At 42.5% G+C, this 23,381-nt stretch overlaps 3 protein-coding genes across 8 annotated transcripts; all 3 read right to left on the bottom strand.

The window, feature by feature from the left end:
• Positions 1-3,210: 3,210 nt before the first annotated feature.
• Positions 3,211-4,828, bottom strand: LOC119651933 (odorant receptor 33b-like). Of its 4 annotated transcripts, none has more exons than XM_038055771.1 (4): positions 4,369-4,828; positions 4,100-4,266; positions 3,674-4,034; positions 3,211-3,615 (listed from the first exon to the last, which is right to left on the bottom strand). In XM_038055771.1, the coding sequence occupies exons 1-4, from the start codon at positions 4,825-4,827 to the stop codon at positions 3,565-3,567; spliced, it is 1,038 nt and encodes a 345-aa protein (XP_037911699.1). In that variant the 5' UTR covers position 4,828; the 3' UTR covers positions 3,211-3,564. The 4 variants fall into 4 exon arrangements, with proteins under 4 accessions (XP_037911699.1, XP_037911701.1, XP_037911700.1 ...); XM_038055773.1 differs by having other exon boundaries at positions 4,795-4,826; XM_038055772.1 differs by having other exon boundaries at positions 4,100-4,561; positions 4,795-4,820.
• A 7,395-nt stretch (positions 4,829-12,223) lies between these two features.
• Positions 12,224-13,934, bottom strand: LOC119651787 (odorant receptor 33b-like). Of its 3 annotated transcripts, XM_038055548.1 has the most exons (4): positions 13,596-13,614; positions 12,901-13,067; positions 12,478-12,838; positions 12,278-12,405 (listed from the first exon to the last, which is right to left on the bottom strand). In XM_038055548.1, exons 2-4 carry the CDS (start codon positions 13,032-13,034, stop codon positions 12,355-12,357), a joined length of 546 nt encoding a protein of 181 aa, XP_037911476.1. In that variant the 5' UTR covers positions 13,035-13,067; positions 13,596-13,614; the 3' UTR covers positions 12,278-12,354. The 3 variants fall into 3 exon arrangements, with proteins under 3 accessions (XP_037911474.1, XP_037911476.1, XP_037911475.1); XM_038055546.1 differs by having other exon boundaries at positions 12,224-12,405; positions 12,901-13,934; XM_038055547.1 differs by having other exon boundaries at positions 12,910-13,934.
• A 7,458-nt stretch (positions 13,935-21,392) lies between these two features.
• On the bottom strand, positions 21,393-22,819 carry LOC119651927 (odorant receptor 2a-like). The gene is made up of 3 exons (XM_038055761.1): positions 22,109-22,819; positions 21,686-22,046; positions 21,393-21,631 (listed from the first exon to the last, which is right to left on the bottom strand). The coding sequence occupies exons 1-3, from the start codon at positions 22,816-22,818 to the stop codon at positions 21,581-21,583; spliced, it is 1,122 nt and encodes a 373-aa protein (XP_037911689.1). The 5' UTR covers position 22,819; the 3' UTR covers positions 21,393-21,580.
• Positions 22,820-23,381: the final 562 nt, after the last annotated feature.

The following is a 23,381-nucleotide window of genomic DNA, read 5'->3' as shown; positions in this document are numbered from 1 at the left end:
GGGTCTAGGTGCCAGGAAAATTTCTGATTTTTGGAAGAATCTGGGGAAAAACTTTAAACGCTTATATCTCTGTTAATATTGAGAATTTCGCAAAAAGGAGCTTAATTCGTGATCACTACTACTGGTAGAGGGTCTGAGCTTCAAAATGGTGTATAGGTTGTGGGGTCTAGGTGCCAGGAAAATTTCTGATTTTTGGAGGAATCTGGGGAAAAACTTTAAACGCTTATATCTCCGTTAATATTGAGAATTTCGCAAAAGGGAGCTTAATTCGTGATTACTACTATTGGTAGAGGGTCTGAGCTTCAAAATGGTATATAGATTGTGGGGTCTAGGTGCCAGGAAAATTTCTGATTTTTGGAGGAATCTGGGGAAAAACTTTAAACGCTTATATCTCTGTTAATATTGAGAATTTCGCAAAAAGGAGCTTAATTCGTGATCACTACTATTGGTAGAGGGTCTGAGCTTCAAAATGGTATATAGGTTGTGGGGTCTAGGTGCCAGGAAAATTTCTGATTTTTGGAGGGGCACGCAAGTTTCACCAACAAGTCAGCAGGATGAAGCCTTATACACCTGTATGCCCATCCTGCCGAGACAAAGAGGGAAATCTGATTTCCGACAGAATGGGCATATTTAGTACTTTGATGAGCTACTGAACAACAAGAACATCGGCGAGTTGGAGGTCCTGCTATCTGAAGACGACGGACAAATACAGCCACTCCAAGTATAGGAGAAACATTCATCGACTTAAAAATCATAACTCGCCAGGAGCCGATGGAATTGCAGCGGAATTGGTGAAGTATGGAGGCGACCAGTTACACCAAGTAGTTCATCCACTTGTACTCAAGGTGTGGGACAGCGAATCAATGCCTGACGACTGCCAAACAAGCGTTATCTGTCTAATACATAAAAAGCGAGATATCACACAGTGCAGCAATTATAGAGGTATCACGTTGCGGAGTTACATCTATAAGATATTCTCCGTTGTCTTGCTAAGCGGGATAGCCTCATACGCCCAGAACATCATTGGCCCATACCAAGGAGGCTTCACTCCAGGCAAATCAACAACAGATCAGATTTTCTCTGTGTGGCAAACGATGGAAAAGCTGTTGGAATATGGAATCAGTTGCACCACCTTTTCATCGACTTTAAAGCCGCCTATGATAGCATAGCTAGGGTAAAATTGTACACGGCCATGAGAGGATTCGGTATCCCGACGAAATTTATAAGACTGACTAGGCTGACCCTGACCAATGTGCGAGGCTAAATAAAAGCATCAGGATCAAGCTCAAGACTATTCGACATCCGTCTACGAGATGGGGATGCCCTATCATGCGTCCTCTTTAGCCTGGTCCTGGAGAGAATGATCTGTGATGCTGAGGTAAATGAAAGAGGCACGATCCTCTTTATCTTGGGTTGCACATGAATGAAGGCAAGACTAAATATAGTATGTGGTGGCATCGTCAGCAGCGAAAACCAACCAACCAACAGCATCAAACCGCACTGGTCAAGCGAGAAGAATAAAGATAGGAGACTACAACTTTGAGACCGTTGATAATTTCTTTTATCTAAGGTCGCAAATCGCAACCGACAACAGCTACGATATTGAAATCCGCGCACAGTTGTTAGCCGCCAACAGAGCCTATTTCAGCTCACAAAAACTGTTCCGCTCGAAACGTCTCACTATAGGGTCACAGCTGTACAAAACAATGATCTTGTCAGTTCTCATGTATTCCTCGGAAACTTGGGTTCTTAGCAAGAAAAATTGCGAACTCTTGGCCGCGTTCGAGAGAAGAATCTTTCGAAAAATGAGGATGGACTTTTCCGTTGTCTACATAACGTCAAAATCTATGAGCGCTACCATGACCGTCAGGCTGTGGATAAAATCCGGCTCAATAGGTTACGGTGGGCAGGTCGATGAATCCGTATGAATGAGGATGATGAAGTCTATAAGGGCAATAAGACGAGGCAGACCCTGCCTTAGATGGAGCGATGGCTTAGGTCAGGACGCCAGACAGCTTTTAGGGATATCGAATTGGTGGACCTCGACGCAAAACCGTAATGCCTGGAGTTCCTTATTAGGGCAGGCCTAGATGGGATACCGGTGGTTGCGCCGTTGATCATGATGATGATGATGGTCCCGTCTCCAACCCTCTTTAACATGATGTCGAATACGTCGTTAGGGATTTGGCCTCAGTTGATACCAGAGAAATGTTACTGGTAAAATCCACACAACTGGTGGTGTATGCAGACGACATGGATTTTCTTGACTGATCGATATGTTGCGGCACATCGATCACGACTGCATTACCGGTGGTGAATTCAGCTTCATCGATGTACAAAATTGCCGCCGACATGGCTGGCGCGAATTTCCTTCTTTCTCATTCCAACTGCGGCGCGAGCGGACCAGGCATCTACATCTAAACCTAGGTCTACATCTGAAGATGCTTGCAGTGAAGTGGGGCTCATAGTCAGTGAATCCAATATCAAATGCATGACCCAGCCCCGAAAGGCGCTGCCAGCATGCAGAACATTGCAATGGGCGAGCATAGTTTCGAACAGGAAGGACGGAAATGAAAAACGCGAAATCCAAAGCCCATAATGTATTTTATGTGGTCCACCCTATAACGAGGTTAAGAAAAGTAAATAGACCCAATAAACTACGCATCTACAAGATTTTAATTTGTCCCGTGGTGATGCATAGATACGAGACCTTGATGTAAATGTCGCAGTAGCAGATCGATATTTTCGAGTGAGAAATCCTCCGGAAGATTCTCGGAACCGTAAAGAAAGGGGATGCCTGACGAATCAGATACAATCATGAATGTATGAATTATTTGAGAACTCACCACCATTGACACTACTCGAAGTGCGGAAATTACAATGGGCTGGTCACATCGATCGAATCGACGAGGGAAGGATTCCAAAACGAGTACTGAAAGGCGAAGCCGATGGCAACCGACAAAAGGGAAGCCTAGCAAACCTTGGGAGGATTTAATGGACGCTGATGGCAGACCAATTCTAATTTTTGAGGATCGAGATAATTGGAGGCGGCAGGCAGACTAAGGGTCGATTTGAGTTATAGCGCAATCCATGAAAAAGCACTTTTAAATAATTGTAATGTCAGTTAGGAATAGAAATTTTGGTTTGGTGTTTAATTAACCTTTGCAAAGAAAGGAACAGCGCTTAACCCTAAAATAAATTTATTTTTTTTTCCAACAATCAATCCATTTTAATTAACTTGTACATATATTTTAGGGTTTGGAAACATATGAAGGGATATTTTGAAATTTTAACTATGTAGAATGAAAAAATGTGCACAGAAAGTTTTCCGCGTAAGATGAACCCAAAAACCTCTGTATCCGAAGCATCCTATACCAACTTGCTTTTGTAATGGTTACACTTCCCTGTAGTAGTTGCGCGTCTCCAATAATGCCTATAACCTAAATCTGTTGGAAAAACCCAAAAATATTTTTTTTCCGTATTTTGAAAGGTTTCCAAAAAAAATGTGAAAATGATGTTGTTCCTCAACTCAACCCTTCTATGAACGTTTCTTATCAATACGTATTATGTCATACTCATCAACAGAGCGAATAGCGAGTATGAACTTTTTAAAACCTAAAAGGAAATAATTCAGTGATTTCTGGTTAAATTCTTTATAAATTAAATACGTCACCGAAACAAAAGTTGATAAATTGACTGAAAAAATTCCTCCAGCAATAATGGTCATACTCTCCTGTGTTGATTGCATAAAAATCACCAAATTTCTTTTGAAACTTCTGTTTTGGTCCATCCTGTTGCAGGAATAAATTGCTTCAGTTATCCGTCCACTCTCGTGCACAAGTTCATCACCAAAATAACAGTAAAGGAATATTTCCAGAATTACGCAGAAGAAGTATTCTCCGAGGAACATTAGTTCAAATAAATTGCCTTCAACGCAGAATACACAAACAGCAGTGATGCAGGCTTCCATACCAGTAACAAAAAACTGAACGAAAATTGCAGCTGAAGTGACTTTTCGGACCGTATGGAAATACCTATACGAAAGGTGGTAACTCAGGGTCTATTGCTTTAAAGCTCTAGATTCAAAAAGCCAACTTACTCTACTAGCATTTGCTGATCTTTGATACACTGTCGTAGTTCCTCATTGGTGGCTTGCCAGGACTCAGTTACGTGTACACCCAATCTCCTGATTCGAATGTTTAGAGTTTTCACATGGGCCGTTAGTACAAGCATATAAATGGCTGGGAAAGTATCATTAGATACATCCTGTAATATATATATTACAAACACTACAATCTGGTGCACATGTGCAATCCAATATTTCCAAGTGGAATGATGCCAATCAAAAGGATACCAAGAAGAACACACCAGTGTCTTTTCATGTGAAAGAAGAGCTCCGAGTTCGCCTAAAATAACTGCTCCAGTGAACATGGTACACGTCACATGAAACATTTTACGTGCGGTATGAATTGCCGATCTGAGACACTCCTGCTCGTCTGCAGACGTGGCGCGAGTATCCAACTGATGAACCCAACTATTTACATCCAGAATATTTCGTCGTCTAAACAAGATATTCGCGAATTTCAGAATGATTGCGATCGTAGTAATATTCAGGGACAAATTCGAAAAGATATCCTTCAAACGGTCCAGTTTGAACAGAAGAATTGTCATACCTATTGGTAAACTGGCGCTTATGGCTATGATCGCAACACATAGAGTGTTGGAACCATTGACGGGATAGACGCCAAGGGTTTTCCAAAATCTAAAATGAAACCTAAAAGCATCACTACTTACAACTTGTTTCGTGACCTGCACTTTGTTCGACATGTTTGAGGGATACAAACCAACTGATTTTCTAGTCCTTTCAGAAGGGTTACGTCTCAAGGGGCATAAGTAATGCATGGGGTAGTTAAGCAATTTTCTTCAACAGAATAAAAACGATTTTCCCGGAGTGTGCTCTATAATTAGGTTGTCAGCAGTTCACTCTGTCTACGTGTCAACAGTTTCCCATGGGTGTAGTCTATAATTTGACAGTCAGTTTAATTGGTACTTAGCAAACAACTAGATATTAGATTGCATATATTTTACGTTCCTGGATCGATGTTTGCGTGGAAACAGCGCGACTGATTAAATATGCGAAAAGCGGATACCCATAACTTAGCAAGTAAGTGCAAAGTTCGTGTTGGTAGTATAATCAAGCAATCAATATCGTGATACCAATCTTGAAATTATGACTTAATCTGTGAACGGAAATTGCAATGACATTTGATTTGCATTAATTTCATAAACAATTTCTTAATAAATTCTGTTCTTGCTAACTTACACACACCTTAGTGCATAATATAGGGATAATTGATGTTAAGTAAAACATAAAATGTGTTGTTCAAAGTTGAACGAAGTCTAAGTGTTATGATTAGATTGAAGGGATGTGACCCTTTCGGTCACGTTAACCCTGGGGAAAGTCTTTTCCTTCATGGATAGAGCTTAAGGGGGTCATCCCGTGTGTCGGGTTGGAGAAATCGATTTTTTTTGCATGAATTATAGTAGAGTATAGAGTATCTATATATAGTGGAGAATATGTGGGCAAAGGGATTTTCCTATATTCCGAGTCGTTCAGAAATTACAGGGTTAAACAGGTAAGGAGTTTGCAGCCGCGATGAGAAAGAGCATCGAAACTTTTTTTACCTGTTAGTTTTTTACGGGAGCCTTATAAATTCGAACATAGACATAAATAAAAAAAAGATGGAAAACCAATTAATTGTTTAAAATTATTTTCTGTTTGGAATAAAAAGGATAATCCAGTCTAGAGTGAGCACTGAAAGGCTTTCAAGCTGTACTCAGTTATATTTTGTTGTAAGTATTGTGCTGTTTGCGTGTTCAGTGATTTTTTTAAATGGATCGTACGAAGGGAGATCGCTTTAACGTTGAACGTCATGCTCGCACTAAAAACCGAGTATTTCATGGGAATCGATACTTATCAGAGAAAAAAAGGACTTCGCATCAACATCAGCAAAGAAACTTTTAGCAAGCCTGAACATGGCTGTTCCAATTGCGACAAGTTCTGTATCATGTATATTGGATTTTGCTGGAGTTGTCTCCGATATTTCTGCAAATTTCTGCAAATAATAAAAAGTAGTAAAAAAGGAATGCGTTGGACACGTCGAGAAAAGAATGGGAACGCGGCTTAGAAATGCAAAGAAGAATCACAAAGGCATTGGTGGAAAAGGGGCTGGAAAACTTACTGATAAGGTTATTAACGACCTCACTAAATTTTTTTGGGCTAGCTATTTGTCGTCACGCAAATTCGATAGAAGGAATGAAGCAAGAAATTTGGGCAACCTTCTTCCATAAATGTTCTACAGCATCAAAATTGTCCAGCAGGCGAGGACAGTTGGTGCAAATGGCGCAAAACAGAAGCTAAAGGAAAACTGGATAGTTTCCACCACGAGAAGGTACCTTTGACTGAAGAAGTTCAAACAGTCATCATACCAATCTACGAAGATTTGTCATGAGGTGAACAGATGTTTAGGAGCAGAGACCCGGAATAACAAAGAGTCGTTAAATGCATTGATCTGGACTTTCGCTCCTAAACACCTTCATTCTGGGGCCAAGGTCGTAGAAATAGCCACTTTTCTGGCTGTAATTATTTTCAATGAAGGATTCAATGGCATTCTCAAAATCCTAGTGACAGTGAGATGTCAAGTTGGTCACATATGTCAGGTTTATATCGACCGCCGTAATGAAGCGCGAATTTGGCGGTCGGAACGACGATCGTCTGACCCCGCTAAAAGAGCCAGAATTGAAACTAGAGAGCAACAATCGGCCTGACAAGACTTTTTTGAAGAAACAGAGGGTGCTCTCTATGGACCAGGTATAGCAGATTAATGGTGAGTTAAAATTTTAAATTTATTTATTTAAATTTTCAAATGCGTTTTTCTCGAAACTGCATCTTGAAAATCGGCTGCAACCATAGCTCAAAATCTATCCAACCAAATTCTTTTTCACGACTTCTTTAATACATATTTCTACGGTCCGCAAACTAGGATAATTGCAATTGGACGGGTAGTTTTATTTTTATTAAAAAACGTAAAAGTCCACCAAAAATTTACCTTTCAATATTTTCTAATTATCCTAGTTTGCGGTCCGTGAAATATTGTCCACATTAAAATGCCGTTTAGTTTTTTTTTCCTCAGATGAACACAGCGCCCTCCAGCGTGGCAGCAGAAAACACCTTTTTTGGAGATGGGTGCATAAATTGACACGTATTCCAAAAACTAGCTACGATATCAAACTGAAAAATATATCACATTTACTAGAGATATCAGTAAACATATGGTGAAAACATCCCATTTCTATCCTCATCCAGTCCTTCAAAATAACTTTTTAAAAAAAGGCAAAAAACGGCCTTCACACGGAATGACCCCCTTAAGAATTTAGGCATTCCATCAAAAGCACTGGAAATTTACCAGAAATGTACTCCACAAAATTGGAAAAATAGTAATGTGAAAATAGATTCGAAATGATGAATTTAAAGCTATAAAGTTAGCGCTAGTCTATTAATTAGGTGAGTTCGATTACCAGAGAACATTGTCAATTAAAGCTAACTTCAGATTTTAGTTCCAGAAAAGTGATTGTCATTATGGAATAGGTTTTATTTTTAAGTCCCACTTTTACCCGTCCCCACCAAAAACCACCTTCTTCGACCCTCCGTTCGGGATTCCCATTTGGTATTACGTCGCAGGACTGGATCAGAATTTATCTACATAGCATTCGTATTCACGTTCGCGGCCCTCACTCGCTCCTTCGCCTAGCTGGCCTCCTGTTGCCTAAGCTTGCTATGGTTAGCTTCGATCACCTTTTCGATTGCGGTATATGATTTATTATCGCTCGATCCATCTCCGAATATTCCATATGATTCTGCGGGTCCATCGACCTTTCTCTGACCCGTTCCGCAATCGATCATAAAGGTGTTGCCCTTCTCCCGCCAGAAAATCAATAGGGATCATTCGTGCTATCACGCCCGCCGCTTCCTCGGATATTGTTCGATAGGCGCAATATGTTCAGAGTTCAGTTAAGCGGTTTGCAATTCCCATTTTCATCTGTTAACTCCGCCTTGATAATAACATAGCAAGCTGGTCCCAAGCCCAGGCAAAGGAGGAGTAAAAGCAAAAAAAAAATTCCGATATCAGAAAAAGAGATTAATAAGGTTTAGTTAGAGTTATTCCACTTTAATAAATCTTACCTGATCTCTCTTGGTGACAGGTCCCACGACAGACCGACCAAGAAAATCCATCCAATGTCGTTAGAAACAACATGATCGGATCGAGTAACAAGCCTCGGACAAATGCTAGGGCGTCCACCTTGATCGACGTGGAATGACAGGCCCCGATCCTGTCGAGAAATGGGCAAGGGTTCGTAACGTGGACGGCACCAGGACGTAAGCAAGTTAGTCCGAGCAAAACAAATACGTGTCTGTACGCTTAGTATTGGCACCTTAGCTGGAAAGACCGAGGCACTCACGAGAGCTGTTCTGCTGATATCTGCTCTTTCCAAGAAACCTGATGTCTGATGGCAATAAACTTCTCTATCTTGGTACACACACTCAATCCGGTGTTGGCATTGCCTCAGAGGATTTCCATGATGCCATTAAAGAAGTCGAACGATTTGATGATCCACTGATGAATTTTACCATTATATCCGCTAATTGCACTATTCACTTCTTCTCCGCGTACGCACCACAGACAGGCCGACCTGAAAGATGCTCTCTGGCATCTTCTCGATGCAAAAGCCCCCTGCACTGCTTGCTGATGACTATCATCATTGCCAGCGACCTTAATGGCCATGTGGGTGAAAAGGCAGACGGTTGCAGGTGCCATAGGTGAATTGGGTTTGGAGCGCGCAGTGAGGGTGGCGAGCGTATAATAGATTTTGCGGACACCCTCGACCTTGTATTTATGAATACATGGTTCATCGAAAGATTATCTCATCTTCCCACTTTTCAAAGTTGGAATCGATTCTTTAACCTGGCCCTCGAGAAAGGCATCCGTAATTAAGTCCCCCCAGCTACTGGCCTCTGCTGGCGATATCGACCACCATAGGGTCAAAGCTCCTACTGTACATACAATGATCTTGCTAGTCCTTATGTATTCCTCAGAGACTTGGGTTCTTAGGAAGCAGAATTGCGAGCTCTTGGGCGCGTTCGAAAGAAGTATCCTCAGAAGAATTTTTGGCACCCTACATGAGGATGGACGGTTTCGTAGTCTACATAACGACCAAATCCATGACCATCAGGTTGTGGATAAAATCCGGCTCAATAGGTTACAGTGGGTGGGTCACTTAATCCGTTTGGATGGGGATGATCCAGCCCGGAAAGTCTATAAGGGCGACATCTATGGTAGAAAAAGAAGAAGAAGAAGAAGCCTAAGATGGAGCGATGGCGTAGGTCACGACGACAGACAGGTTTTAGGGATATCGAATTGGTGGACCTCGGCGCAAAACCGGGATGTCTGGAGTTTATTATTAAGGCAGGCCTAGACCGGATACCAATTGTTGCCCCGTTGATGATGATGAATCGGCTATATTCTCATAAGACGCCGACATTTTACCACCGTCACTGATTGCAAAGCCGTCCCTTATGAGACCATCGCACCTCAACATCGGCCATTGATTGCTGTCCTGAAAATCAAGCCACTGATAAAAAAGTGTGAGAAGCGCATTGCCCCACCGCGCATTAAATTGTGGCGAATTCGAGAGAAGAAAGAAGAAACGTTCTCACTCATACGATTGCCGACCATTACGAATGTGGAAGAATCATGGAACTAAATGAAAGACACGATCCACAAAGCGGCCTCTGCAAACCTCGGGGTCACCAAGCTAGGTAAGCGGTTCCCCAGCCAAGATACTAGCCTTTGGAATGACGATGTTGAAATAAAAGTCCATGAAGAGAAACGCCTCTACTACAAGTTTCTCTACGATAAAACACTGGTCAATGCGCCACTTTTCAAGAATGCCAACTGGGAAGCAAAGGAAGCGATCGCTGCCGTTCCAACAGTCCATTACAAAAATCTTTACGATTAACTGTACATTCAGGCTACATACCAAAAACCGACACGAACGCGCACAGAATATTGAACACTTCTGTTGGGTCAACGACAAGACCAATGCTTTACTTATCGACCAACGACTATCTCGAGCGGATTTCAACCGAAGAATGTGTTCATCCTTCACTTCCACAGCATTGCCGATATTTGGCGCAATTCCACTGGTCAGCGCAATTGAAGTCAAGGAAGCAATCAAACGAATGAAATGGGGAAAGCCACAATTCTTGCAGATATCTCTCTCAGAGCTGCGCGAAGAGCTGGGACCCTTCTTCAATAGTGTTATTCAGGAAGGTAGAACACCATCTGATTGGCAAGAAAGTACCATAGTTCCAATATGGAAAAAGAATGGTAGTCCAACAGAATGTTCAAATTACCGTCCGATCCGGTGACTTTCCCATACCATGAAGATTTTTGAACGAATTTTTTACAACTGAAATCATTGGAAAAACCGTAAATCAAGTCGGATTTGTAAAGAACTACGGAACTACTGACGCAATACACACAAAACACGCTGCGCGGTTACTCATGGGGAAACCCCCTGAGAGACATCGACCTTTTTACATTGAATTTATGGATCTAGAGAAAGTGTTTGACCGTGTGCCACACGAACTCATCTGGTATGCTCAACGACAAGACTTAGTACCAGAAGAACTCGTGCGCTGGGTTCAATTGGGTTTAACAATTGCTTTGTTCCAAGTCTGGCAAAACCGCTTCGTGCCTCTGATGATGTTCATCAAAGGAGCGCCCTGTTACGACTCTTCTTTGTTCTTGTTATAGACACCGTCAAACGGGACATCCAACATCAAGCGCCCTATACACTGCTTTATGCAGTTGATGTTTTCCTGGCGACTCATTGCAAAAATGATCTTTACCAACTTATTGAAAAATGAGGAATGATCGCTTTATGCAACACAGTTTCAGATTGACTTAAAGTAAAACATAATTTTTGACGACCAATCCCCATGAAAAAGGCTCTAGCATTGTCAGCGGCAGTGACCTGCCCAGAATTAAGCGATTTAAATATCTCGGGTTAATGCTATTAGCAATGGAGAACTGCGTTATGAAATTGTTCGCATTAGCGCAACCTAGATGAAGTGGCGTTCGTTGTGAATGGCGTATCATCGAACGTCTCAAATTCAAAATTTACCACAGTGTCATCCTCCCTGTCGCCCTCTGTGGTTCTGAGTGTTGGCCTCATATGAAAAAAAAACACTGAACGGCGTCTTGCAGTAATGGAGATGAAGATGCTGCGTCGGACAAGTGGTGTAACACGCCTTGATCACATCCGAAATGAGGATATCCGCGATCGATATGGGATTGTGTCGGTCGACGAAAAGTGGCAAGAGATGCGCCTTCGATGTTATGGTCACGTAATCGTAGTCGGCCAACACTGAGAACCATAGAGGGCGACAGATCGAACGACATTGCGGTAAGTTTAAATTTGAGACGTTCGTTGATACGTCGATTACAAAGGACACCAGTTGTGAAACTCCACTTCATCCAAATTGCGCTAATGCGTGAAGCAATTTAACAACGCAGTTCGCCATTGGCTGATGGCAGTGAACCGCGATATGTAAATCGCTCAGTTCTGGGCAGCCAATGACAGTAATTGTGTCTGCTTCATGGGAATCGGTGTTTTAGTCAGATTTAATCTAAGACCGGGTTGCCTGCCGTTTGTATGCTGTCGAGATTAGTCTTTGAATATTGCTGTGGTGCCGCCCTCTTGAAGTTGTACAACGCAAATTCACCCGGACCCTTTTTTTATAAAAAGAACCTTCCGCGGGTTGACTATCCGTAACGACTCCGCATCGCCAATCTCCCCTTCCCGCAGCAACGCCATATCTTCCTGGATATGTGTACTCTTTTCAAACTCTGCAATCGCCTGATGAACTGCTCTGCCAATTCGGATATTACTTTCCGCATCCCCTACGTGTGTTATCGTAGTGCGGACATTTTTGGAGTGCTCTTTGCGGAGCTCGAGATTTACTTCCTGCACGGTCCACGGCTATGCCACTCCTACAACATTTGTTCTAAAAACATTGTGAATATTTTTGCTGGTGAACAAATAGTGACAAATCCTTCACAACCAAATGAGCGTCAGAGAAAGTCCTGATTGGGTTTAATTCATTTTATTAGAGGATGCCTCTGTGAATACATTTTTTATATATAAAAGATACACTTCCTCGATATAGTGTGGAAGCTATTACAACCACCTAACAATTACTTTTTCGTGCTTTGAGAGCTCCTGGAGCATTCATGTCATGGTCATCAAGACTGCGAAAAATGAATATGAACTTTTTAAAACCTAAAAGAAAAGAACGCAATGATTTCCAGTAAAATTCTTCTAATTCTTCCTAAATTAAACTCAATTCCTTACCGAAACAAAGGTTGTCAAATTGACAGGGAAAATTCCTCCAGCAACAATGGTCATACCCTCTTGTGTTGACTGCATAAACACTAACAAATTCTTTTTGAACATTTTGTCTTGGTCCATCCAATTGCAGGAGTAAATAGCGTCAGTGATTTGACTGCTCTCAACCACTAGTTCGTCACCAAAATAACAGTAAAGGGCTATTTCAAGGATAATGCATAAGAAGTATTGTCCGAAAAATATTGCTTCAAATAGATTGCCTTCTACACAGAATACACAAACAGCGGTGATGCAGGCATCGATGACAGTGGCCAAAAATTGAACGAATATTGCGGGTGAAGTGACTTTCCGAACCGTGTGGAAATACCTAAATGGCGGTTGGAAAATCTAAAGTCCTTCAAAGCTGTGGATGTGAAAGAACCAACTCACTCAACTAACATTTGTTGATCTTTGATACACTGTATTAGCTCCGCATTGGTGGCTTGCCAGGACTCAGTTGCGTCCATACCCAATCTCCTTGTTCGAATATTTAAAGTCTTCACATGAGTTTTCAATACGTGCATATAAATGGCTGGGAAAGTATCACTAGATACATTCTGTAATAAACATATTAGAAACACTACACTCTGATGCCCACGAGCAATTGAATATTTCCAGGTGGAATGACGCCAATCGAAAGGATACCAGGCGGGACAAACTAATCTCCTTTCAAGTGACAGAAAAGCGCCAAATTCGCCTATAGCAACTGCAACAATGAACATAACCAACGTCACATAAAACATTCTGTGTGCTGTGTGAACTGCCGAACGAAGATATTCCTGTTCCTGTGCAGAGGTGGAGCGAGAATCCAATTGACGAACCCAAGCATTCACGTCCAGAATACTTTCCCGTCTAGAGAAGATATTGGCGAATTTCAGAATAATCGCGATCGCAGATATATTGGTTGACAAATTTGTCAAAATATCTTTCAAACTCTCCATTTCGAACAGAAAAATTATCATACCAACAGGTAAGCTTGTGCTCATGGTTATCATCACAACATATAAAATGGTGGAATCAGTGGTGAGATAAATACCAAGGATTCGCCAGAATTTGAAGTGAAATTTGAAGGCATCACTGCTTACGACTTTTTTGGAGACCTGCGCTTTGTTCGACATGTTGGAGAGATACACACCAACTACTTCCGCCGTTCCATTAGGCTTTCAAGGACTGTTTGTTGCAACAAAGTATGTATATAAGTAATGCATGTGAGAGTTTAGCAATTTTCTTCAGGAGAATAAGGCGAATTCCCAGAAGTGTGGTCTATTATTAGGTGATTAACAATTTATTCCTTGTTTGTGTCAACAGTTTCGCAACGGTGTAGCTTTAATTTGATGGTTGATTTATAATAATTAGCACTTGGGAAATAACCTGATACTTCTAGAGCGATGTGTACATGGAAATAGTGCGATTGGTTAAAAATGTGGAAGGTTGTAACCATAACTTATTAAGTATGTACATGTGTGTAAAGTTTATGTCGATACCGTAAATATAATGTCATCATCGACTAAAATGATGATTAAGCTTTTGAAAAGAAATTGCCATAAAATGGTTTGCTTTCTTGGAAAACTTATCGCTGGCTGAAGCTGAGATGTGAAATGTGTTTTGTTTTTCAGCAGAAAACAAAGCCCGGTTGCGATGGTGTGTTCACTCCAAAATCTCATATTCCGTTGATCAATATTCCTCCCATCTATGCAGCCGAGAGAATTATGACGTAAAGTTGTTATAAGGAGTTTTTTTAGGGCAGGCAAGTGAAATGCTTGTGCCTTACTCCTGTTTCAGACAGACTACCGACTAAAACACCCCCTTGAAGCGTTTAGAAATCCGATCTGGAACCGTGTAACACATTACGTCAGGCCAGGTCTATTTAGTAAAAGAGTAAAACCCTGTGGATTCAGGGAGCTTCAGCTACCCTGCCAATCTATCTCCCCTTTTTAAGGTTTTGTTTGTAAAACAAAACCTTATTAAAATCACTTTTGGACTTCGTCCCCTTGCGTTGAAAACCAGATTATCAAGCATTTGCTCGAATTCAGACAGTGTCAAACTGGGTGTAGCAGCTGCATACATATACACCACTTATTTTCGCCCACACAAAGCGCTGCCTGACTTGCAGTACATTGTATGGCCTGTCGACCACAAGCCCATCTCACCGCTCTACCAGTCGAATCTGTGACCCATACGCCACCGTGACGGTTTCTGTACGGTACCCTTATGATGGCGATTTCCATCTCAGATTCGAACGTGGTCTGCTCAAGTAAATCCTGAGCGACCCTGCAATGATTCAGGTTTATTTGAATAAACCTCATTTTCTTATTGCAGTGAGCGCCTTCCTAAAATTCCGGACATTTACTACTTGCGGCAATATGCCGGTTATCTTGTCCCTCTTTCACCTCGCACAATAGGCATTTGGGGTCCCTATTGCACTTCCTGGCAATATGGCCTTTCTCCCCACACATTCTGCATCGATCGGATCGATCAATGCTGCTGGTGCATACCTTGGCGAAGTGCCCAAGCATGAGGCATTTAAAGCACCTCTTTAGTGAAGTCTGTTCTCTTAAACGGCAGACAACCCATCCAATCCGAACTTTTCCGGCCGCCAACAACTTCTGCGCTGTCTCCGCTGGTACTCGTACTGTGGCCGTTTGAGTACCACCATAGGCTGTTCGTAAACTCACAACAGACTCCTCGGCAAGTTCTTCCAATTTGAATTGCTCCTTCAGAGCAGTACAAATTTCTGCTTTCGATGTTATTTCATCGAGATCCTTACACTGCATGTAGATTTCATGTTTTTGGGCACGCACTGCGACATTCTCCCCAAGTGAGTCCTTCACCCGAGTGCGAAAGTCATCAGTCTTGCCAACGCTGGATCTTTTCAGCTCGAACATGAGATCCACTTTCTGGGTTCTTCGGATTCGATTCACATTTCCGCTCAGATCTTTTAGGTCGGGATCCGCTTTGACCTTTCTGAGTATCTCCGCGTAGGGCAGATTGCCCTTACTGGAGATAACAATCACATCTGGACGGGTTCGCACTTTTGCTTTTCCTTTCGCTTTTTGCTCGTAATCTTAGTCCATCCATTGTTTCCGTTCGTCTTGAGCTTCGCAACGCTGGTCGACTTTTCTATATTCGCTGTACGCTTTCCTCCTTCAGAGCTATTAGTGCTGGTTTTCAGAGTTTCCTGTCCGCCATTTTTTCTCTTAGGCGCCTGCTGATTATTTAAAGGATCCCCCTCTTTTTCCCGTACTCGTTTATTTCGCCGTGTTTCGATGGTAGTACGGTTAGGTGTCACTTGGGTCGCTTGTGACACTGTTGGTGCAGCGGGGTTCGGCGTATCCTCAGTATTTTTTTTCCTCCATCTGCGATCTATTATAGAGGACTCTAATTGCCCTCACCATATTCTTTATGGCTTGGTGCGACGACCGGGAGCCCGCTTGCTTACTCCCAAAAGCCACCGGTACTGGGGTTTCGAGCCCCTGCACCGTAAGTTTACTCCTTCTCTCGTCTTTCATGGTGGTTTTATGTTCTGGGTTTCCTTCCCATAGCCATTTTGATCCACGCACCAGAGATGAGCAAACACTAGCCCATGCACAGAAAAGAAAAGTGCATGAACACATATTTACATATCAATAGGTATCCCCTATCCGCCACCTGGGGTCGCGCCTGATGGGAGATTTGGCAACTCCTCACAGGTCTGTCTGTCTGTCTGCCACAGGCACTTTTCTCAGAAACGGCTATACCGATTGACACGAAATTTGGTGAGAAGTTGGGACCCCCCCAGACATGCAGTGAGTAATATCCTCCTACGTTGAGATTTAGGGGTGGTCCCCATACATATGAAAGAGGGGTGTGAACATTTTTTTCACGAAATATAGGCATGTGGGATATCAAATGAAGCCAGTCTTAGTTTTGTAATTGATTAAAAAGGCGGGGAGTGTGAGGGGTGCAAAGTGATGATTTCTTTAACGGGGCCATTCTCAGAAACTACTCAACCCAAAAATCTGAAAAAAATCATGAATCTGCCTCTATATGGTACCCAGGCCTCAAAATACTCTCCACATCGATATCCGTTCAAATTAAGTTAATAATAGTATATTACCATATTTTTGGGAAAATTGAGTAAATCCCCCCTTAAGTTTATCTCAGAGTTATAAAAGTTATATAAAATATAATATGGAGCATATTATCTACAAGTTTGATCAAAATCATACTGTTAGTAACAAAGTTACGGTAGCTCAAAGTTGTCTTTATCGTGTAAATTTACAACCCCAAGTACTAAATCTGATATGCTAAATGCATATTCTTAACGGGCTACGTACAAATGGGATGGTTCTACACTCAAATATACTCACACAAGAAGCAAACAAAACCTTTCATACCTGAAGCGCCCAGCTTCCGGTTTCCCGACTTGTTTCGTCATAAAAATGCTTTGTAACATGTCATTCGCCTCCACGTCTCTTCGCTGTGTGTCTGAGGATGCAAGACACCCTTACAGCAGAAGGTGATGACTATGGCGCTCCCACCTTCGGCAGAAGAAAAATGTGTGGCAGGCATCATCCATCACGTCCTTGCAATTATTATAATCTGACCGTGATTACCCGGTAGTGTGCAGGTAAGGTAATAGTCGAACCCAGGAACCCACTTGTGGGTTCCCTCATACATTCCTGTATGGCTTGTTCCCCGCAAGCTCCTTCTGTAGGCAGCCGGTTGGTCGCCGTCTATGTACCTACATACGTCTTCATAAGGCTTTAAAAGGATGCCTCTTGCAAGTCGTGCAACTTAAACTGCTCCGCTAATTTATTACAGTTTTCCGCCTTAGAAGTGACCTCATCTAGGCCCTTGCACTGAATAGAGATCTCATGCTTTTGAGAAGGCGCAGCAATACTTTTCCCTAGTAACTTTTCGACTTTCTTGCAAAAGCCTTTGACTTTGCTCTCTTTGGACCTTTTCAGTTCCAGCAGAGATCCCCTCATTTTTGTTTCTTCGGATTCTGTTTACACTCCTGCTTGCCTACTCCCAAAAGCGGCCGGTACTGGGGTTCCGAACCCCTGCACCGTAGGTTCATACACCCTCTCTTCGTCAATATTGGTTTATTATTCTGGGTATCTTTCCCACATCCACTTTTATCCACGGGTGGGCGTTTTTCTCCCACCTGCCCGACCTGCGTATAAAAATGACCATGGACGCACACCTTCAAATGCATACAAGTACATACATACGCATCCGCCGAGCATTCCCTTATTCGCCCGAAGGGACGCGCTTGATGGCAGATCTGGCAACTCCTCGTCTGTCTGTCTGTCAAACGCATTTTTCTCGGAGACGGTTATAATTGAGTTAAATCAGGGTATAGTCTCTGGCGAACGCAACGTTGACCACATTGCCACCTACAGTGCACTGTAGTGTACCGCTATGGTCTTCAATGAAGTGATCTAACATACTTCAAGATCCTGATCCAATTGGTGGTTGCTTCCCAGATCCGAGATTTTTCGTCGATCTGCTATGACCTATCCCGATGAGACGATGCCAAGTCTTGCGCCGTGGGCTAGCACGTCCCACATCTGGTTTTCTTTGGAAATGATCAGTTTGGATCCGCAATAAGTGTGTTTAGTATAAGTACTCCGGTATCACCGTAGGATTTCATTTTCAAATATTTAATGTCATAGAAGCAATACCTATTATCTGAGTGTAATTACGCGCCGTTTCTAGCGATTAACTTGTTTTTCCTATTCGCTATTGTTGATTTTTATTTGCAAATTCCGATATTTCGGGAACCACTTGTTCGCTTCATCAGTGCTAACAAGTCTGCTTATCAGTGGGTTTATAAATATAGCTAATAAACCCACTGATGAGCAGACTTGTTAGCACTAATGAAGGGAACAAGTGGTTCCCGAAATATCGGTATTTGTAAAATGTTCCGATTCTGCTCTGAAAACTGCAAACCGTCCCGAGTCCGCAGTGTGCGGAACGTTCTCATCAGTCACGCCACGGTCCCTTATAGGACGCAGTTTTCCTTTTCATTGCAGGTTTATAGCCTGAGTGACCGCATTTACGGCATGTTGTCCTTCTGTCAGGTCATCGACAGGTGTGCAGATGTGTGCCCATAATTCAAACGTTTGTAACATTTGATTGGGGCGGCCCGGATTCGTATCCTACATACTACTCAACCAAATCTTATTTCTACTTCTTCTTCTAGCGTATTGCTCGGCAATTTCCACCACAGCGACTTATTGGCCTCAGGAGTTCGCAGAGGTGATACCTATCTGGGCGTTGTATACCTCCGGACATTTGTGTTTGATGGCCTCTTCTACTTCGTTCTTTTCTGTGAAATAGTCAAGGTCTCGGATATCCAGAGAACATATGGTTTCCACGCTGGAAACTAAAGCTTTTCTCCCAGAAGTCCCTTGACTGTTTCACAGAACGTAACTTTATTTATTGTCCTCGGGCTTAGTTCGACTAGGGATCCACCACCCTTCGTTTTACGAATGGGAGACACTTCTGCTCCGTTATCTTGGGGTTTGATCTTGTAAGGGATTTCACTGAGCACTTCCGCAAAATTCTTGCCTTCCGCTGGCTTAATAAGTAGAGCTGGTGATCTAGACCTCCTTGGTCTCCCCACCTTTTCTTTTGGTGCTTCGTCCTTCGTGTCCGCCTTAACTTTAGGTAGAGATTTTTCTGATGGCGCGACGTGTTGCTGTCTCTTGATTCTCTTCGCCTTCTTCTCTGGAGCCCTGAAGAGTACCTGAGTGAAGTCTTCTTGGGATGTTCTCTCCTCCTTTCTTTTTTCTCCAGTTCGCTCTGTAATGGGCTACCTGCGATCTGTTTGGTGCTCGTAGTATTCTCGTCGGGAAGCGCGGTTGTTTCAGCTTTCTGCAGATTTGCTCTTACTCTCCATGTCCGCCTAGAATATGAAATCCTGTCCAGTTACATTAACCCGTTCTTCACCCCTTTGCTAATGCTTTTTTCTTAATAAGCCTTTCCTCTTCAGCTTGCGCCAGAGTATTCGGCAGCTCTCCCACTCGGCTTACATTCGAAACCATTTGGTTAGTTTCACCAGTTTCCACTGAGCCTCTTTCCGCAATTATAGCACCGCATCTGGATTCCTGCCTCCGTTGCAAGTGCCGCATCACTTTGCGAGTCCTTCTCTCCGTCCGCGTGTCCTGATGTCTCGTCGGGTATTTCAGCCTTTGTTGCTCCTTTCGCTGGGTTCTAGGGCGAGTGGCGCATTTTCGTGCTGCGTAAAACGTTCACTCTCCATTTCCACTATCTCCTCGTTTGTTTTGTTTTTGTTGGCTATTTAAGTTATTTACCAGCCCATCGTATGCAAGGAAGCGGGCCGCAATAGTCAGCAATGGGTATACCCCCGGGGACAAAGCTCCTACCCAAGTTCCCTCAAGTCTAACCTTCGATTAACTGATCCCAGAACTCACGTACGGATCAGCGCTCGTTCGGCGGAACGCGGTCTACTAATACCGGTTCGATGCATACTACCCGACCAGCGTTCCGAACTCGTCACGTCATAACTACCGCCTTGGCAGAGCTAGACTCACATAATGTCATCGACGTCGGCAAAGAGTTATCGACGGCTTCGGGCACTCCCAGTGTGTCCCGGAGTGTATCGGTCATTAGCAGTTCACTCTTCACCGAGACACTTTCTGGAGGCTACGATCTAGGACGCAGGTAGTATGCCAGCTAGGTGGTCAGAACTACTTGCTCGGGCACCTCGGGGACGTCACACTCCGTATTGTAAGCAACCCGTTAAGGATCGTTGACGACCCCTGCATTTCTGGCATGCGGTGCACTGTCTGGCCCATGCCAGACCCCGCTTATTCAGGGACAGCCAGAAATATTTCGCGGTGACCAATCGATTCGTTGTCCAAATGCCTAGGTGCGCTAGATTGTGAAATATTTCCTTTCGGAAATCGGCCGGGATGTATGGCCTTGGTCCCTTGACTGAGGTCTAGTAGTATATAGCGGATGTTGAGGCGAAGATAGGAAACTCCTTAAAATTGGTCCTCGAGTTCTGAAGAACTGCATCGTCATTCTGTGCCTTGGGGATTAGCGGAAAATCGTCGGTGCTGGGGATCTTGACCTCTGCAGCACGTGTCAAAGTATCAGCAACCACCTTTTCTTTTCCGGCCACGTGTTGAATATCGAAAGTGAACGGGCTGGTAAAGCTGACGTGCAGAAGTTGTCGAGGGGACGCCTTGTCAGGCTTTCTTTTTTGAAGGCAAAACTGAGTAGCCGATGGTCCTTGAATAATGTGACCCGTATTGTTTAAACACTTTATTTTATTTGATTTTAATATTATTTTATTATTTAAATTAATTATTTTTATTTAATCTTTAGTAACATTGAATAGATGGGGGTGACCTATTTCCCCCTGCTTGACTTGTCGTTGCTGGAACTCCAACTGACATCAAAAAATAATTTTCGCTTGTCAAAAATTGTTTTTCAATGTGCTGGCAACTCGATGCGCACTTGCGCTCATGCGACACGCAAGTCGTTTGCTCCGTCACGAGCGCATCGTATGCAGGATCGAGTGTAAGCTCGGCTCCTAGCAAAGTTCAAAGCACACTACCTGACCAAGGGTCGGAAGGGACTCGCTCCTGATATACGGCGCAAACACACGATGCTGGCAGAGAGCTGTTGACGGCTCCGTGAACCCCCCGTGAACTGGCCACTCGTAGTACGCTCACCACCAACAGGTATACTGCCAGTTAGGCGGTCAGGACTACTTACTCCACTATATCGGGAAAATCACCCCCCGAAGATGGCAGACGGCCCTTGTGGGAATGCACCGAGTCATGTTGATTCCTCGGTAGCCAATTCTTGGACTAAAAATAGATTAGCAATATTGAGAAGAAAAAGGGGGAACAGTGTGTAAGTAGTAATTAACTTCAAAGCATTTTATTAAACTGAATAAGCATCAATACATGTTTTTTATTGCTACACTTCTCTAATGTACTAAAACCTATGGTGACAGCAACGTTTTTTTTTATTTTTAACTGATTTTCAAGAACATTCAAAACACTAGTGCAAAAAAACTCAATCAACCTGGAAATATGACAATGTCTTATGTCATACTCATCAAAACTGCGAACAGAGAATATGATTGTTTGAGAACCTGAAAAAAGGGATTCGCTTGAATATTTTACAGAGGCAAAAAAAAATCTCTCACCGAAACAAAGGTTGTCAAATTGACTAAGAAAATTTCTCCAGCAACAATGGTCATGTTTTCCTGTGTTGACTGCATAAATATGATCAAATTCTTTTTGAACGTTTTATCTTTGTCCGTCCAATTGCAGGAGTAAATAGCATCTGTCATGCGCTCGCTTTCGCCCGCAAGTTGTTCTCCAAAATAACAGTCAAGGAGTATTTCCAGAATTACGCAGAGAAAATATTCTGCGAGAAACATTATTTCAAATAAATCGCCTTCAACACAAAATACACAAACAGCAGTGATGCATGCTTCCATTCCAGTGACGAAAAATTGGAGGAAAATTGCAGTCGAAGTGATTTTTCGGACCGTTTGAAAATACCTAAATGTTACTCACTAAGTATCAGTTCGATCAAAGGTTTAGATTTGGCGAGAATAACTTACGCAACTAGCATTTGTTGATCTTTGATACACTGTATCAATTCTGCACTGGTGTCTTGCCAGGACTCAGCTGCATCCAGACCCAATCTCCTGATTCGAATGTTCAAAGTCTTCACATGACTCGTTAGTACAAGCATGTAGATGGCTGGGAAAGTATCATTGGAAACATTCTGCAATACAAATAGTACAGATACTATGGTTTGATGCACATGAACAATCAAATATTTCCAGGACGAATGCTCCCAATCGAATGGATACCAGGCGGGAAACATAATTGCTTTTCCATGTGATAGAAGAGCCCCGAATTCGCCTAAAATAACTGCCCCGGTAAACATTACACACGTCAAATAAAACATTTTATGCGCTATTTGAACTGCTGAACGAAGACATTCCTGTTCCTGTGCAGAAGAAGCGCGAGTATCCAATCTGTCAACCCAAGTGTTAACGTCCAGAATGTTTCGTCGTCGGAACAAGATGACCCCGAATTTCAAATTGACTGCGATGCAAGTAATATTCACTGATAGATTCGACAAGATGTCCTTCAAACTGTCTAGGTAGAACAGGAGAGCTGTCATAGCAACTGGTATGCTGGTACTTATGGCTATTATCAAAATATACAAAAACCTGCATCCCTTGGTGGGATAAACACCGAGGATTTGCCAAAATTTAAAATGAAACTTGAAGGCATCACTGCTAACAACTTTGTTCGACATGTTGGAGGATACCAGTCAACTGGTGCCGATTTTGCAATTACATGACCAGGAAACCCATTGAAAGTCCCGTAGTGCAAATAATTCATGAGATAGTTAAGTGATTTTCAGTAACAGAATAAGGACAATTTCCTAGAAATGCAAGTTATTATTGAAAAATTGATAACTCATTCTCTTGGCATATCGACATTTTCTCAGAGGAATAGCATACAGCTCAATGTAGTATTAGTATAGTGTGTATGTGTAGAGTCATATGTGTCACATATTCTTAGATCAATGCTTACGTGGAAATAATACGACGGATTTAAGTTGCAGGACGCCGGTAATTATAATCTGAAAAAAAATAAAATAAAGAAAAAAGAGAAAATTAGTTTCAGAAAAATGTTCTCCTTTCAAGGATTCGTCAATTTACTTTGGTAATATCGTGCAACATTAAGCGAAACTTTTAAAGAATAAATATTTTTCTTAAATAAACTTTTTTTACCCTGATCTAGGCTGATATCATTCTGTTATAAGTACTTTTGTCCCTAACAAGTCAGAAAACCAGTATCGGTATGGAGGGTATT

Source organism: Hermetia illucens, chromosome 3 (assembly GCF_905115235.1).
Source record: "Hermetia illucens chromosome 3, iHerIll2.2.curated.20191125, whole genome shotgun sequence".
NCBI classification, from domain to species: Eukaryota; Metazoa; Arthropoda; class Insecta; order Diptera; family Stratiomyidae; genus Hermetia; species Hermetia illucens.
The sequence above is the reverse complement of the archived record's forward strand: the minus strand, read 5'-3'. Positions and strand labels throughout refer to the sequence as shown.